The sequence below is a fragment of the Pongo abelii genome, chromosome 4 (genome assembly GCF_028885655.2).
Source record: "Pongo abelii isolate AG06213 chromosome 4, NHGRI_mPonAbe1-v2.0_pri, whole genome shotgun sequence".
Lineage (NCBI taxonomy): Eukaryota > Metazoa > Chordata > Mammalia > Primates > Hominidae > Pongo > Pongo abelii.
In genome coordinates, this window is record NC_071989.2 from 149473375 (window position 1) to 149489228 (window position 15854).

A 15854-nucleotide genomic window follows, 5' to 3' on the forward strand; every position below is an offset into this window, starting at 1 on the left:
TTTTGTTTAAATTTCTTTATCTCTGAGAAAATGAATTTCTTCATCCCAAATGTTTCAATTCTATTTAATTTAAAGTAGGTAACTGGCAGTGTTGAAGTTTCATTGTCTATGTTTGTTATTACGAAAAAGGGTATTGTATATTTTACTGCAATTTTAAAAAAGAATATATTCTGAACATCAGTGAAAATGGTAGAGAATGGACCTCCGAAAAATCTCTTCTCCAGGAAAGCAATGAGGAAACTGAGAAAAATTTTCAAAATCTACTGTTTCAGAACTCTGAAATTTAAACAAAGATGTGCAGCAACTTAGGGAGAATTTATTGAGGAAAAAAGTTCTGACTCTTGGTTAAAAATAGTGGTTTTTTGTGGCGTTTTAACTGGCCTATTTCCATCTCCATCTCTCTAGCTTCTTAGTAGCCTTTAAAATTAACAATTTACAATCACAATGAAAATTAGCAGCTTGGCAGCCACCAGAGGAAACAGAACAGCACCACAAAGAATTGTCATTATTTGATCTGTTTGGTGGCTCCCTGGAGGACTCCACTTGCAAGGCTGTCTTTAATTGCCCTGAATCAGAGCTTGTGTAGTACAAAAAGTCTGGGTGACAGAGCAAGACCCTGTCTCAAAAAAACAAACAAACAAACAAACAGGGCTGGGCGCGGTGGCTCACGCCTGTAATCCCAGCACTTTGGGAGGCCGAGACAGGCGGATCACAAGGTCAGGAGATCGAGACCATCCTGGCTAACACAGTGAAACCCCGTCTCTACTAAAAATACAAAAAAATTAGACGGGCGTGGTGGCGGGCGCTTTTAGTCCCAGCTACTCGGGAGGCTGAGGCGGGAGAATGGTGTGAACCCGGGAAGCTGAGCTTGCAGTGAGCCGAGATTGCACCACTGCACTCCAGCCTGGGTGACAATGCGAGACTCTGTCTCAAAAAAAAAAAAAAACCCAGAAAGAAAAAGAAGGAAAGAAGGAAGGAAGGAAGAGAGACAAAGAAAGAAAAAAGAAAGAAAGAAAAAAATAATAGATCAACTGAAATTATCCAGTCTTAGCAACAAAAAGATTTTTAAAAATGAAAATGAACAGAGACCATGAAGCCTGCTAAATACACATACTTGAAGTCCCAGAAGGAGAAGAAGGAGACAAAATAACAGAAAGAATAGCTGAAATAATGGCTGAAAATTTCTTAAATTTGATGAGAAACATTAACCTTCACATTCAAGGAGCCCAGCAAACTCCAACCAGGATAAAGTCAAAGAGATTCATGCCTTGACACATCATGATCAAACTGTCAAAAGCTAAAGACAAGAAGAGAACCTCAAAAACAGCAAGAGAGAAGCAACTCATCACATACCTTATCCTCAAAAATCTTACCCTCAATATGACTGACACTGATTTCTTACAGAAATAATGGAGGCCAAAGGGGAGTGGGATGACACATTCAAAGTGCTAAAAGGGACTATCTTTTTTTTTTTTTTTTTAATACTTTAAGTTTAGGGTACATGTGCACAACGTGCAGGTTAGTTACATATGTATACATGTGCCATATTGGTGTGCTGCACCCATTAACTCGTCATTTAACATTAGGTATATCTCCTAATGCTGTCCCTCCCCACTCCCACCACACGACAGGCCCTGGTGTGTGATGTTCCCCTTCCTGTGTCCGTGTGTTCTCATTATTCAATTCCCACCTATGAGTGAGAACATGCGGTATTTGGTTTTTTGTCCTTGCAATAGTTTGCTGAGAATGATGGTTTCCAGCTTCATCATTTTTTATGGCTGCATAGTATTCCATGGTGTATATGTGCCACATTTTCTTAATCCAGTCTATCATTATTGGACATTTGGCTTGGTTCCAAGTCTTTACTATTGTGAATAGTGCCGCAATAAACATACATGTGCATGTGTCTTTATAGCAGCATGATTTATAATCCTTTGGTTATATACCCAGTAATGGGATTGCTGGGTCAAATGGTATTTCTAGTTCTAGATCCCTGAGGAATCGCCACACTGACTTCCACAATGGTTGAACTAGTTTACAGTCCCACCAACAGTGTAAAAGTGTTCCTATTTCTCCACATCCTCTCCAGCACCTGTTTCCTGACTTTTTAATGATCGCCATTCTAACTGGTGTGAGATGGTATCTCATTGTGGTTTTGATTTGCATTTCTCTGATGGCCAGTGATGGTGAGCATTTTTTCATGTGTTTTTTGACTGCATAAATATCTTCTTTTGAGAAGTGTCTGTTCATGTCCTTCACCCACTTTTTGATGGGGTTGTTTGTTTTTTTCTTGTAAATTTGTGGGAGTTCATTGTAGATTCTGGATATTAGCCCTTTGTCAGATGAGTAGGTTGCGAAAGTTTTCTCCCATTCTGTAGGTTGCCTGTTCACTCTGATGGTAGTTTCTTTTGCTGTGCAGAAGCTCTTTAGTTTAATTAGATCCCGTTTGTCAATTTTAGCTTTTGTTGCCATTGCTTTTGGTGTTTTAGACATGAAGTCCTTGCCCATGCCTATGTCCTGAATGGTATTGCCTAGGTTTTCTTCTAGGGTTTTTATGGTTTTAGGTCTAACATTTAAGTCTTTAATCCATCTTGAATTAATTTTTGCATAAGGTGTAAGGAAGGGATCCAGTTTCAGCTTTCTACATATGGCTAGCCAGTTTTCCTAGCACCATTTATTAAATAGGGAATCGTTTCCCCATTTCTTGTTTTTGTCAGGTTTGTCAAAGATCAGATGGTTGTAGATGCATGGTATTATTTCTGAGGGCTCTGTTCTGTTCCATTGGTCTATATCTCTGTTTTGGTACCAGTACCGTGCTATTTTGGTTACTGTAGCTTTCTAGTATAGTTTCAAGTCAGGTGGCATAATGCCTCCAGCTTTGTTCTTTTGGCTTAGGATTGTCTTGGCAATGTGGGCTCTTTTTTGGTTCCATATGAACTTTAAAGTAGTTTTTTCCAATTCTGTGAAGAAAGTCATTGGTAGCTTGATGGGGATGGCATTGAATCTGTAAATTACCTTGGGCAGTATGGCCATTTTCATGATATTGATTTTTCCTACCCATGAGCATGGAATGTTCTTGCATTTGTTTGTATCCTCTTTTATTTCATTGAGCAGTGGTTTGTAGTTCTCCTTGAAGACGTCCTTCATGTCCCTTGTTAAGTTGGATTCCTAGGTATTTTATTCTCTCTGAAGCAATTGTGAATGGGAGTTCACTCATGATTTGGCTGTCTGTCTTTTATTGGTGTATAAGAATGCTTGTGATTTTTGCACATTGATTTTGTATCCTGAGACTTTGCTGAAGTTGCCTATCAGCTTAAGGAGATTTTGGGCCGAGATGATGGGGTTTTCTAGATATACAATCTTGTCATCTGCAAACAGGGACAATTTGACTTCCTCTTTTCCTAATTGAATACACTTTATTCCCTTCTCCTGCCTGATTGCCCTGGCCAGAACTTCCAACACTATGTTGAATAGGAGTGGTGAGAGAGGGCATCCCTGTCTTGTGCCAGTTTTCAAAGGGAATGCTTCCAGTTTTTGCCCATTCAGTATGATATTGGCTGTGGGTTTGTCATAGATAGCTCTTATTATTTTGAGATACATCCCATCAATACCTAATTTATTGAGAGTTTTTAGCATGAAGCCTTGTTGAATTTTGTCAAAGGCCTTTTCTGTGTCTATTGAGATAATCATATGGTTTTTGTTGTTGGTTCTGTTTATATGCTGGATTACATTTATTGATTTGCGTATGTTGAACCAGCCTTGCATCCCAGGGATGAAGCCCACTTGATCATGGTGGATAAGCTTTTTGATGTGCTGCTGGATTCGGTTTGCCAGTATTTTATTGAGGATTTTTGCATCGATGTTTATCAGGGATATTGGTCTAAAATTCTCTTTTTTTGTTGTGTCTCTGCCAGGCTTTGGTATCAGGATGATGCTGGCCTCATAAAATGAGTTAGGGAGGATTCCCTCTTTTTCTATTGATTGGAATAATTTCAGAAGGAATGGTACCAGCTCCTTGTACCTCTGGTAGACTTCAGCTGTGAATCCATCTGGTCCTGGACTTTTTTTGGTTGGTAAGCTATTAATTATTGCCTCAATTTCAGAGCCTGTTATTGGTCTATTCAGAGATTCAACTTCTTCCTGGTTTAGTCTTGGGAGGGTGTATGTGTCGAGGAATTTATCCATTTCTTCTAGATTTTCTAGTTTATTTGCGTAGAGGTGTTTATAGTGTTCTCTAATGGTAGTTTGTATTTCTGTGGGATCAGTGGTGATATCCCCTTTATCATTTTTTATTGCGTCTATTTGATTCTTCTCTCTTTTCTTCTTTGTTAGTCTTGCTAGCGGTCTATCAATTTTGTTGATCTTTTCAAAAAACCAGCTCCTGGATTCATTGATTTTTTGAAGGTTTTTTTGTGTCTCTATTTCCTTCAGTTCTGCTGTGATCTTAGTTATTTCTTGCCTTCTGCTAGCTTTTGAATGTGTTTGCTCTTGCTTCTCTAGTTCTTTTAATTGTGATGTTAGGGTGTCAATTTTAGATCTTTCCTGCTTTCTCTTGTGGGCATTTAGTGCTATAAATTTCCCTCTACACACTGCTTTGAATGTGTCTTAAAGGGACTATCAACCAATAATTCTATATCCACCAAAAGTATCGTCCAAAAATGAAAGAGAAATTAAGACATTACCAAAAAACAATAAGTGACTGATTACATTGGTAGCAAACCTACTCTACAAAGAAATATTAAAAGTAGTCATCTGGGCTAAAATAAAAGGACACCAATAAGTAACTTTAATCCACATGAAAAAATAAAAGCCTCATAAGGGGAAAGTAACTTATAGGCATATATATATATATATCTAGGGAACTATAAATGTGTTTTTATTTGTAAATTTTTTATTGAAAAGAACACTGCATAAAGCAATAATAATAAATCTACGTTCATAGTTATATAATTTGTAAAGATGTAATTTGTATGACAATGTAACACAAAGGAGGGGAGAGATAACATAGCTATATAGAAACAAAATTCTATATACTATTGAAATTTAATTGATATTAATCTGAACTAGATTGGTAAAAGATGTTCACTTTAATAATCAGGGAAACCACCAAGAAAATAACTTAAAAAGGTAAAAAAAAATGACAAGTCAATTAAAATTGTACCCAAGAAAATATGTGTTTAATACAAAAGAGAACAATGAGGAAATAAAATAATAAGACATGGAAAACAAAGCAAATTGCCAATATAAATCTACCTTATCAGCAACTATGTTAAATGTGAATGAATTACACACTCCAATTAAAAAGCAGAAGTTGGCAGAATGGATTTTTAGAAATGATCCAACTCTAGGCTGTCTACCAAGGGAAACTTTAGATTCAACGACACACATACCTTGAAAGTAAAAAGATGGAAAAAGATACACTATGTAGATAGTAACCAAAAGAGCTAGAAAGCCTACATTAATATCAAGAAAAATATACTATAAAACAAACACAAAAGTTACTAAAAATAAAAAGTTAAGGAGGGGAATTTTATAATAGTAAAAGAGTCAATCCATTAGGAAAACATAATAACCATAAACATATATGCACCTAATAATAGAAACCCAAAATAAATGGAGCAAAAAGAGACACAAATGAAAAGTTAGACAATTTGACAATAATAGCTGAAGACTTTAATACCACAATTTTCAGTAAATGACAAAACAATGAAACAGTATCAACATGAGAAAAGAAGACTTGAATAACGTTATAAACAGTACTTAACAGAACACTCCATCTAACGACAGCAGAATACACATTATTTTCAAGTGCGTATGAAACATTCTCCAGGATAGACTATATTTTAGGCCGTAAAACAAGTCTTAATGAATTTGAAAGAGTTAAAATTATATAAAGTATGTTTTCCAGCTACAATGAAATGGAATTAGAAAGCAGTGGCAGAAGAAAATTTGGGAAATTCACAAATATGTGGAAATTAAACATTTAAAAAAAACAATGAATCAAAGAAGAAATCACAAAGGACATTAAAAAATACTCTGAAATGAATAAAAATGAAGATACAACATACCAAAACTTATGGGATACAATAAAATTTGTGCTTAGAGGGAAAATAATAGCTGAAATACCTATATATTTTAAAAAGATCTCAAATCAGTAACGCAGATTTCCACCTTAAGAAGCTAGAAAAAGGAGAGCATACTAAAACCAATACAAGCTAAAGAAAGGAAATTATTAGAGTGGAAATAATTAAAAGGAAATAAATAAAACAGAATAGAAAAACAATGGAGAAAATAAACTAAAAGTTGGTGCTTTGAAAAGATCAATAAAATTGGCAAAGCTTTAGCTAGGCTGATGATGAAAAAAGAGGACTCAAATTACTAAAATTAAAAAAAGGAGGGAAAAGTATGACCTATTTCACAGGTCTTAAGGGAATACTATAAACAATTTTAAGCCAACAAATTAGAAAACCTAGATGAAATGGAAAAAAAAAACCCCTAGATTAAATGGAAAACACAAACTACCAAAATTGACTAAGGAAAAATAAAAAATGTGAGTAGACCTGTAATTGCCAAAACTGACTAAGGAGAAATACTAGGTTGGTGCAAGAGTAGTTGTGGTTTTGCCATCACTTTCAATGGCAAAAAACGCAATTACTTTTACACCAACCTAACAAAAAACCTGAATAGACCTGTAATAAGAGATCGAACCAGTAATAAAAAACTTTCCACAAAGAAAAGCCCAGGACCAGATGGCTTCACTGGTCAATTCTACCAAATGTTTAAAGAAGAATTAACACCAGTACTTAATATACTCATTCAAAAAATAGAGGAGCAGGGACCACTTCTCAACTCTATTCTATAGAGGCCAGTATTAACATGATGACAAAACCAGACAGTGATAACACAAGGGAAAAAACACATACCAATTTCTCTTATGGATATAGATGCAAACATTCTCAACAAAATATTAGCAAACTGACTCTAGTATCACATAAAAATGATTACATACCATGACCAAGTGGGATTTATCTCAGGAATGCAAGGTTGGTTCAGCATGTTAAAATCAAACAATGAGCCAGTTGCAGTTGTTCATATCTGTAATCCCAGCATTTTGGAAGGCCAAGGTGGGAGGAATGCTTGAGGCCAGGAGTTCAAGACCAGGATGATCAACATAACAAGACCCCATCTCTACAAATTTTTTTTTAATTAGCTGAATGTGGTGGCTTGCACCTGTAATCTCAGCTACTCAGGAGGCCAAGGCATGAAGATTGCTTGAGCCCAGGAGCTCGAGGCTGCAGTGAGCTATGATTGTGTCACTGCACTCCAGGGGCCTGTGTGACCTTGTCTCAAGAAAAAAGATTTAAAAAGGGATTTGAATATACCTAGTCCTAAAGTTAAAAATGTTAAATTCATACTATTTTGAATAGTCTATTTTTAAAATGAAAGAGTATTTTTAAAACTTCACTATGACTTGAGGATGGTTTTGTTCTTACTTTGAAAGGGGAGAATAGAGGAAAATTAAACATTAATTTTTGAGAGAAAGAGATAAATTTGACTATTATTTCTTTAAATCATATTTCCAATAGCACTATTTCAAGATGTTAAGCTCTCAATAATAAATGGTTACTATCAATGGTTTGTGGAATTTATTAGAAATTCTTATAAGAGGAATGATCTCCTGGAATGCTCTATTAAATGGGTACAATAGATACATCAGCTGACCATTTGAATGAAATAGCTGTAAAGCAAACAATAGTGCTCAGCGGTGAAAGCAAAGTAAATTTTACATTAGCTAACTTTCCAAACTTAAACCTATAAGATATTTTTAAAGTCACACTCACTGAAATGTAAATGTAGGAAGGGGATACTTGAATAATTAGAGTTTGACTTGAGAAATTTGTGATGGAATCTAAGATAATTTCTAATAATTTTTTCTAGAATAAAAATAGTATTTATAAGTTTAATATATCAAAATACTCAAATATGTGATATATAACTTAGAATATATCTTACAATCAGAAAGTGTGGGCTTTTCAACTTTGTTCCTTTTTTCCCAAGATTGTATTCTGGGTACCTTGCATTTTCATGTGAATTTTAGGGTCACTTTACCAATTTCTGCAAAAAAGCCAACTGAAATTTTGATAGGGATTGCACTAAATCTGTAGAGCAATTTGGAGTGTACCAATATTTTAACAATCTTAAGTCTTCCAATCCATGAACACTTTTCATTTACTTAGATCTTCTTTAATTTCTTTCAATGATGTTTTGTAGTGCTCAGTGTTCAGTTCTCCCACTTCTTTTGTTAAATTTATTCCTAAGCATTTTATTCCTTTTGATGATATCTATTATAAATTCCACTGCTTTCTTGATTTCATTTTTGGTTTGTTCAATGCTACTGCATAGAAATACAATTGATTTCTGTATAGTGATCTTGTATTCTGCAACCTTGCTGAACTCATTTATTTATTTCAGTAGTTTTTGGTTTTATTTTTTTGAGAAAGAGTCTCACTCTGTCACCCAGGCTGGAGTGCAGTGGCACAATCATGGCTCACTGAAGCCTCAATCTCCCAGGCTCAAGCAATTCTCCCACCTCAGCCTCCCAAGTAGCTGGGACCACAGGTGCATGCCACCACCTCTGGATAATTTTTTTTTTTTTTTTTGTAGAGACAGGATCTTGCTGTTACTCAGGCTGGTCTCAAACTCCTGAGCTCAAGTGATCCTCCTGCTTGACCTCCAAAAGTGCTGGGATTACAGGCATGAGCTGCCATGCCCAGCCTCAAATTTCTTTAAAATGATTTTTATCTTTCTTCAGTGATAAGGTTCTTGCCTATATTTTACCAGAGAGCAACTAGTTTCCTGCATATCCCTCTATTTTATCTTTCTTTGTATATTTAAAATGAAAAAAATTGAATATCATGCTTCAGATCTGGCAACCAATTATGTAAATAGTCATATGAATCCTTCAGAATGGATAATACAGCTTTTCTGACTGGTATGAAATAGTTTTCAGGTGCTCATTCTTTACTTCATTAGCTTATCTTATATCATTAGCTTATCCTCCATTCAGGTATAACAGATCTTTTTTTCTGATAAATATGGCAGTTTAGGAAAATAAACTATGGCTTAATATGCTAGGCCATTCTTCTAGGCCACGCTTCTTGATTGTAACCTTAAACCCTTTATCAGAACCTAAACGACTTTTCAAAAGATCTATACATATTTTTATCCAATGTTTAAGGCTATGAGTAATTCATTATGTCACTCTTCATTTTTTTCACCTGATTAATGATCTCGACAAAAATGTCGAGTATTAGTTTTCCTTCCAATGTGTAAGTTGTATAAACATCTCTCTTTACTGGTAACTAACTATCTCTAAAGGGAGACAAGTAATTTTTAAGTTTCTAATAATAATTGAAAACTTGGATATAAATATATTTCACCTATGGTAACCATGTATCCAAGGCAAGGCTGAAGTTGGGATCTAAATTATCTGAAAAGTTGTTCACCTCTCCAGCTCTGCTTAGGCATATAAAAGAATGGTTTCTGGAGTCACACAGTAACAGTTTAAATCCTGGCTCTGCCGTTTCACATGCTGTATGACTTTGGACAGGTTATTTAAACTCTGTGTGCCACAATTCTTCATCTTTAAAATGTGGCTAATAAGACTGCCCACCTCATAGGGTTGTTGGGGTGATAAAATGAGTCAATATATGCAAAGGGCTTAGAAAAATATCTGGTGTATAGTGGATATATATGTTAATGTTATTGAGATTTCATTTACTTTTGGATTGCAAAAGGAACTGAAAAGACCCAATTCTACTCTATGTCAACATGTAGGAATAAGTAAACAAAATATGGTTTGAATTTTGTCCTGAATGCATTAACTTGAATCTAACTAAAACCTCGTTACTATATTAGAAACAATTTTCTCTTTGGTTTGCCCGGGAGATTTGTTTTCCAGTCATGTCTAAAATAATACTCTTTCTTTTTATTCTTTTCAGTATATATTTTTATTGTTTTTCATTTAATAGTGATGCATAGTGTATCTTTTCTGATTTACTTTAAATGTGAAAGAAAATTCTAAGATGTTAATATTATTATTACTGCCATTGATATATCCCTTATAGGAATTAATTAATAGAAATAGAATCAAAGTAAATTTAGTTATATAATGCTTAGCATGTATTATATTCTCAAAATTCTGTATTCAGTTTCAGACATATTCATGGCTGAATATATGATCTGACAATAATCTGCTTATATAGATAAAAACATCATTTGAGTGGATTAATTTATTAATTCAACTAGTATTTACTAAATAAAATCCATGTATCTTTCAAAAATAATTTTTACTAATACTTTGTATCACTATCAGAATCTGAAATCTCAGATTTCATGCTTTAAAAAGAATTCATTTAACATGAATTATAAATTATAATTACTTATATGAATTGGATAATTAAATAAAATAACAAGATATTTAAGGGGAGAAAATCTTATATGTGGCAAGATAAGTGGTGCTCCATTCAGTGTATTCATTGCAACCAATAAATTGGTTAACTGTGTCTCAGTGGCACCATTCTTTCTTATTGTTTGAGAGTAATCACAGTAGCTACACACTGTGGTGGGATCCATTTTATACACAAGTCTCTTTACTTCACCATATCTGGGTAGAGACAGCCTAAGTTACCCTTTGGTCACAGAATAAAATATTTTAAATCAGTGCTTCTTGTTTTCCCCAAAATTAGCTGGTCAAGGAATATGATATCTGGGATACAAAAGGTGAGTGTGGTAACAGGCAAACTCATTGTAAAATATAGATTACATCTATCTTGCTAAAGAAGTTCAGCTTAAAGCCTTTATCTTCACAAAATTCTGTGACTGTTACTCACTTTTGTCTTGACATTATCCTCATAATAGTCACATAGAATAATCAAGTCCTGTTACCCTCTGAGCTTCAGTTTTAGTTTCCTTATCTTTTATTTCCTTTTTAGTTCTAAGAATCTGTGATTCTAATACTATTTGCCTTACTCCTAGGTTCAATGTAGGTTCACACTGTAAATTACTTGATACAAAACAAGATACCTGTTTATTCACCTGTATTACTATTTGCACATTAAAGTAGGAAAATAGAACCTTTCGTTTCAAAGGTAGTCCCGCTATAGACCATGTATAGAGAACATCTTAAACTTTTGCATCATCACAAAGTGCTCACATTCTTAGAAAAGAACATATATAACTACTAAGAATTGAATTGAAAGTGTATAAAAATTTGTCTCCTGTGGTTGGATTATGTAAAGAAGAAATAGTTTCACTGATAAGCGTGTGGGGAGTCTGAGATATCTTCTTGATTTGTGCTCATGATTATTCTGGTTCTTGCACTGTAATGAAATAACCTTTTAAATTATGCAGTTTAATGTAACAAAGTTTGTAAAAAATTCTATGCTCTTAAAAATGGCTTTTATTTTAAAACTTCCCAAATACGCTGTCTTGAAGTTGTTAATTTCTCAATCAAGACGCAGGGTGGCGCTGCAGGCTAAGTTGTGAATAAAGAGCCTTAAAAAGCTCGCTCGTATTCTTTTGTGTCGCTAGACGCAATCAAAAACACACGGAAGAAGCGTTGCAAGCAGTGCAGGTTTACCAACGGCTTGGGGCAGCGATATACTAAACAAATTTAATATTAAAAGCAACTGTGTGACGATTCCTCCAAGCAAGAAATTGGAATTGAATGTCTCAAGTCTCGTTGCGGTTGCTGAAGGGATTGGATATAGGGACCTGGACTCCAACATGAAGAAGCTAGGGAGAATTCATCCAAACAGGCAAGTGTTGGCCTTTATTTTGATGGTGTTCTTGTCTCAGGTTCGCCTCGAGCCTATTCGTTATTCTGTGTTGGAGGAAACAGAGAGCGGCTCCTTTGTAGCCCATCTGGCCAAGGATCTGGGCCTGGAAATTGGGGAACTGGCCTCCCGGTCAGCCCGGGTGCTGTCTGACGATGACAAGCAGCGTTTGCAGCTGGATCGTCAGACTGGAGATTTGCTTCTGAGGGAGAAACTAGACCGGGAAGAGCTCTGTGGTCCTATTGAACCGTGTGTACTGCATTTCCAAGTGTTCCTGGAAATGCCGGTGCAATTTTTTCAAGGAGAATTATTGATCCAGGACATAAATGATCACTCTCCAGTATTCCCTGAAAGGGAAGTGCTCTTGAAAATACTAGAAAATAGCCAGCCGGGGACTCTATTTCCGTTGCTAATAGCTGAGGATTTGGATGTGGGCAGCAATGGTCTTCAAAAATACACAATCAGCCCCAATTCTCATTTTCACATTCTCACTCGAAATCATAGTGAGGGCAAGAAATACCCAGATTTGGTGCAGGACAAACCACTGGATCGAGAGGAGCAGCCTGAGTTCAGCTTAAACCTCGTGGCGCTGGATGGTGGGTCTCCACCTAGGTCTGGCACGGTCATGGTTCGAATCCTGATCATGGACATCAATGACAATGCTCCTGAGTTTGTGCACACTCCATATGGGGTGCAGGTCCTGGAAAACAGCCCCCTAGACTCTCCAATTGTTAGGGTCTTAGCTAGAGATGTAGATGCTGGAAACTTCGGGAGTGTTTCTTATGGCTTATTCCAAGCATCAGATGAAATTAAGCAAACTTTCTCAATAAGTGAAGTCACGGGAGAAATACTACTGAAAAAAAAATTGGATTTCGAAAAAATTAAATCTTACCATGTAGAAATTGAGGCCACAGATGGAGGAGGCCTTTCTGGGAAAGGCACTGTAGTCATAGAGGTGGTGGATGTGAATGACAATCCCCCAGAACTTATCATGTCTTCACTCACCAGCTCCATCCCAGAAAATGCTCCTGAGACAGTAGTCTCTGTCTTCCGAATTCGAGATAGAGATTCCGGAGAAAATGGAAAGATGATTTGCTCTATTCCAGATAGTCTACCGTTTATTCTAAAACCAACTTTGAAGAATTTTTACACCCTGGTAACAGAGAGACCACTGGACAGAGAGACCAGCGCCGAGTACAACATCACCATCACCGTCACTGATTTGGGGACACCCAGGCTGAAAACCCAGCAGAGCATAACCGTGCAGGTCTCCGACGTCAATGACAATGCCCCCGCCTTCACCCAAACGTCCTACACCCTGTTCGTCCGCGAGAACAACAGCCCCGCCCTGCACATCGGCAGTGTCAGGGCCACAGACAGAGATTCCGGCACCAACGCCCAGGTCACCTACTCGCTGCTGCCGCCCCAGGACCCGAACCTGCCCCTCGCCTCCCTAGTCTCCATCAACGCAGACAACGGCCACCTGTTCGCCCTCAGGTCGCTGGACTACGAGGCCCTGCAGGCGTTCGAGTTCCGCGTGGGCGCCTCAGACCGCGGTTCCCCGGCGCTGAGCAGCGAGGCGCTGGTGCGCGTGCTGGTGCTGGACGCCAACGACAACTCGCCCTTCGTGCTGTACCCGCTGCAGAACGGCTCCGCGCCCTGCACCGAGCTGGTGCCCCGGGCGGCCGAGCCGGGCTACCTGGTGACCAAGGTGGTGGCGGTGGACGGCGACTCGGGCCAGAACGCCTGGCTGTCGTACCAGCTGCTCAAGACCACGGAGCCCGGGCTGTTCAGTGTGTGGGCGCACAATGGCGAGGTGCGCACCGCCAGGCTGCTGAGCGAGCGCGATGCGGCCAAGCACAGGCTGGTGGTGCTGGTCAAGGACAATGGCGAGCCTCCGCGCTCGGCCACCGCCATGCTGCACGTGCTCCTGGTGGATGGCTTCTCCCAGCCCTACCTGCCTCTCCCGGAGGCGGCCCCAGCCCAGGCCCAGGCCGACTCGCTCACCGTCTACCTGGTGGTGGCGTTGGCCTCGGTGTCGTCACTCTTCCTCTTTTCGGTGCTCCTGTTCGTGGCGGTGCGGTTGTGCAGGAGGAGCAGGGCGGCCTCAGTGGGTCGCTGCTCGGTGCCCGAGGGCCCCTTTCCAGGGCATCTGGTGGACGTGAGCGGCACCGGGACCCTATCCCAGAGCTACCAGTACGAGGTGTGTCTGACAGGAGACTCTGGGACTGGTGAGTTCAAGTTCCTGAAGCCAATATTTCCTAACCTCTTGGTTCAGAACACCGGGAGGGAAGTTAAGGAAAACCCCAACTTCAGAAATAGCTTGGTATTCAGTTAAGTGTTGTATTTAGTTTAGTGAACCGCTCATTAGTTTTGTCAGACTTCCCATTGCAATGCCTTTATTTAAAAAAATTGTCTACTTATCTAAATATTCATACCACAATGTCAAACCTACGCATGTCCCAGATAAAGCTAAATTTGTCCCTTTTTTATTGTTATTAATTGCACTTAACATTTTTAGTTATACTGGATATTGAGTATGGATTTTCTCTATATTTGATCTATTGGTGATTAATCTTTTTGTAACCATAAATTACTCTATTAGGATAAAAATAAATTTTAATGAAATTCTTAAATTAACATCTTTTTAATGGAACATTTAAGTGAATATATGAACTCTTGAATTTCTAAATATTTGTTGTGCCTGTCTTTACCATGTAACTTAATGTTTGCAAGGCCAGAGCGTTTGAAATTTTTGTATTTAACTTTATAATTACCTTGTCCTTTCTGGTTGACTATACTAGGCTAAGCCCTCTTAATAGCCATGAGCCTAAAATTTAGTATACTCGTTTTTCACAAATTGTATATAAACATGCACTACATTAGTAATACACTAAAATTGTGGTCCTTTTCCTCTCATTACCACCACATGTCTAGTGATTATTTTATTTCGTTGCTACTTACCTAGTACACTGTAATGTTCCATAAGTGCTAATATTGAATTTTGTAAAAATAACTTATTTATAAATAATTATTAAAGAGAAAAATCTCATATAATTTGCCATAACCTTTCAATAAATAAAACTGTTAAATCATGGCCTGATATCATCTTTAAAAAAAAAAATCTCAGAATCTGAAATAAGCCCTAAATTTCTCCCCAAAATCAAGACTCTTGAGAGCATCATAGGTCTCCTTGTGCTCCCTTTTACTCTCTATAAATAGAAATCCAAGTATACTTTAATATGTATATATTTTTTGGTTTTCCTACAGCTTCTCCCAATCTTTCAAAAGAATCAAGAAATTTCTTCTGCACCTTGGCTATTCTGTTTAAATCTGATAATCAGTTGATCTCAGGTTTTTCACTGTACATTACTTTGCAGATATGGACAACCTTTACAAAAATAATTTTTAAATGCTTAATTATTTTTATTTGTTCCTTAATGTAACCTTCAGTTATTTTGAATTAATTTAATTTCTCAATTATGCCAAAGTTGCACTTGCATGAAATAAGTACTATTTTGTCCTTGTAAAGACTGGAACAGGAATAAATTTATCTGAATTAAAATTGTTTTATGCTGTGATCAGTAAGCCCAGTAAGCTAGGTAAAGTTGTATGGATATAACTATAGGACACCTCTATTTTACTTTTGGCAGAATATGAGCAATTGAAGAACTTCCTTTATAATCTAAGATTTATTTTTAAATCTCAAGTATCATCCTACTGGCATTAAATTTCTTGCACTTTTCCTTGAATTACTCTTTTTTTCTAAACATGTAATGAAATACAAAGGAAAATTGACTAAGTTATTCTTGAAACATATTTTTTAGCGTTTATTCAATTTAAAAATCAAAGTGAAGAAGAGATAAAGTGAAAGCAGAATATAACGTACAAATATGTAAGACATAAATATGGTAGTCAACTTTAATGCCTTCTTCCATTTATTATTAGCTATTTAAATGAAATAGCTTTGAGACCGGGCGTGGTGGCTCTTGCCTATAATCACAGCACTTTGGGAGG

At 37.1% G+C, this 15854-nt stretch overlaps 1 protein-coding gene across 1 annotated transcript; it reads left to right on the forward strand.

Annotated features, from left to right (window-relative positions):
* The first annotated feature begins 11606 nt into the window (after positions 1-11606).
* Positions 11607-15402, forward strand: PCDHB4 (protocadherin beta 4). Its single transcript, NM_001132881.2, is given in 1 exon segment — positions 11607-15402. A coding segment is annotated over 1 exon segment (2388 nt). The 5' UTR covers positions 11607-11787; the 3' UTR covers positions 14176-15402.
* The last annotated feature ends 452 nt before the right edge of the window (positions 15403-15854 follow it).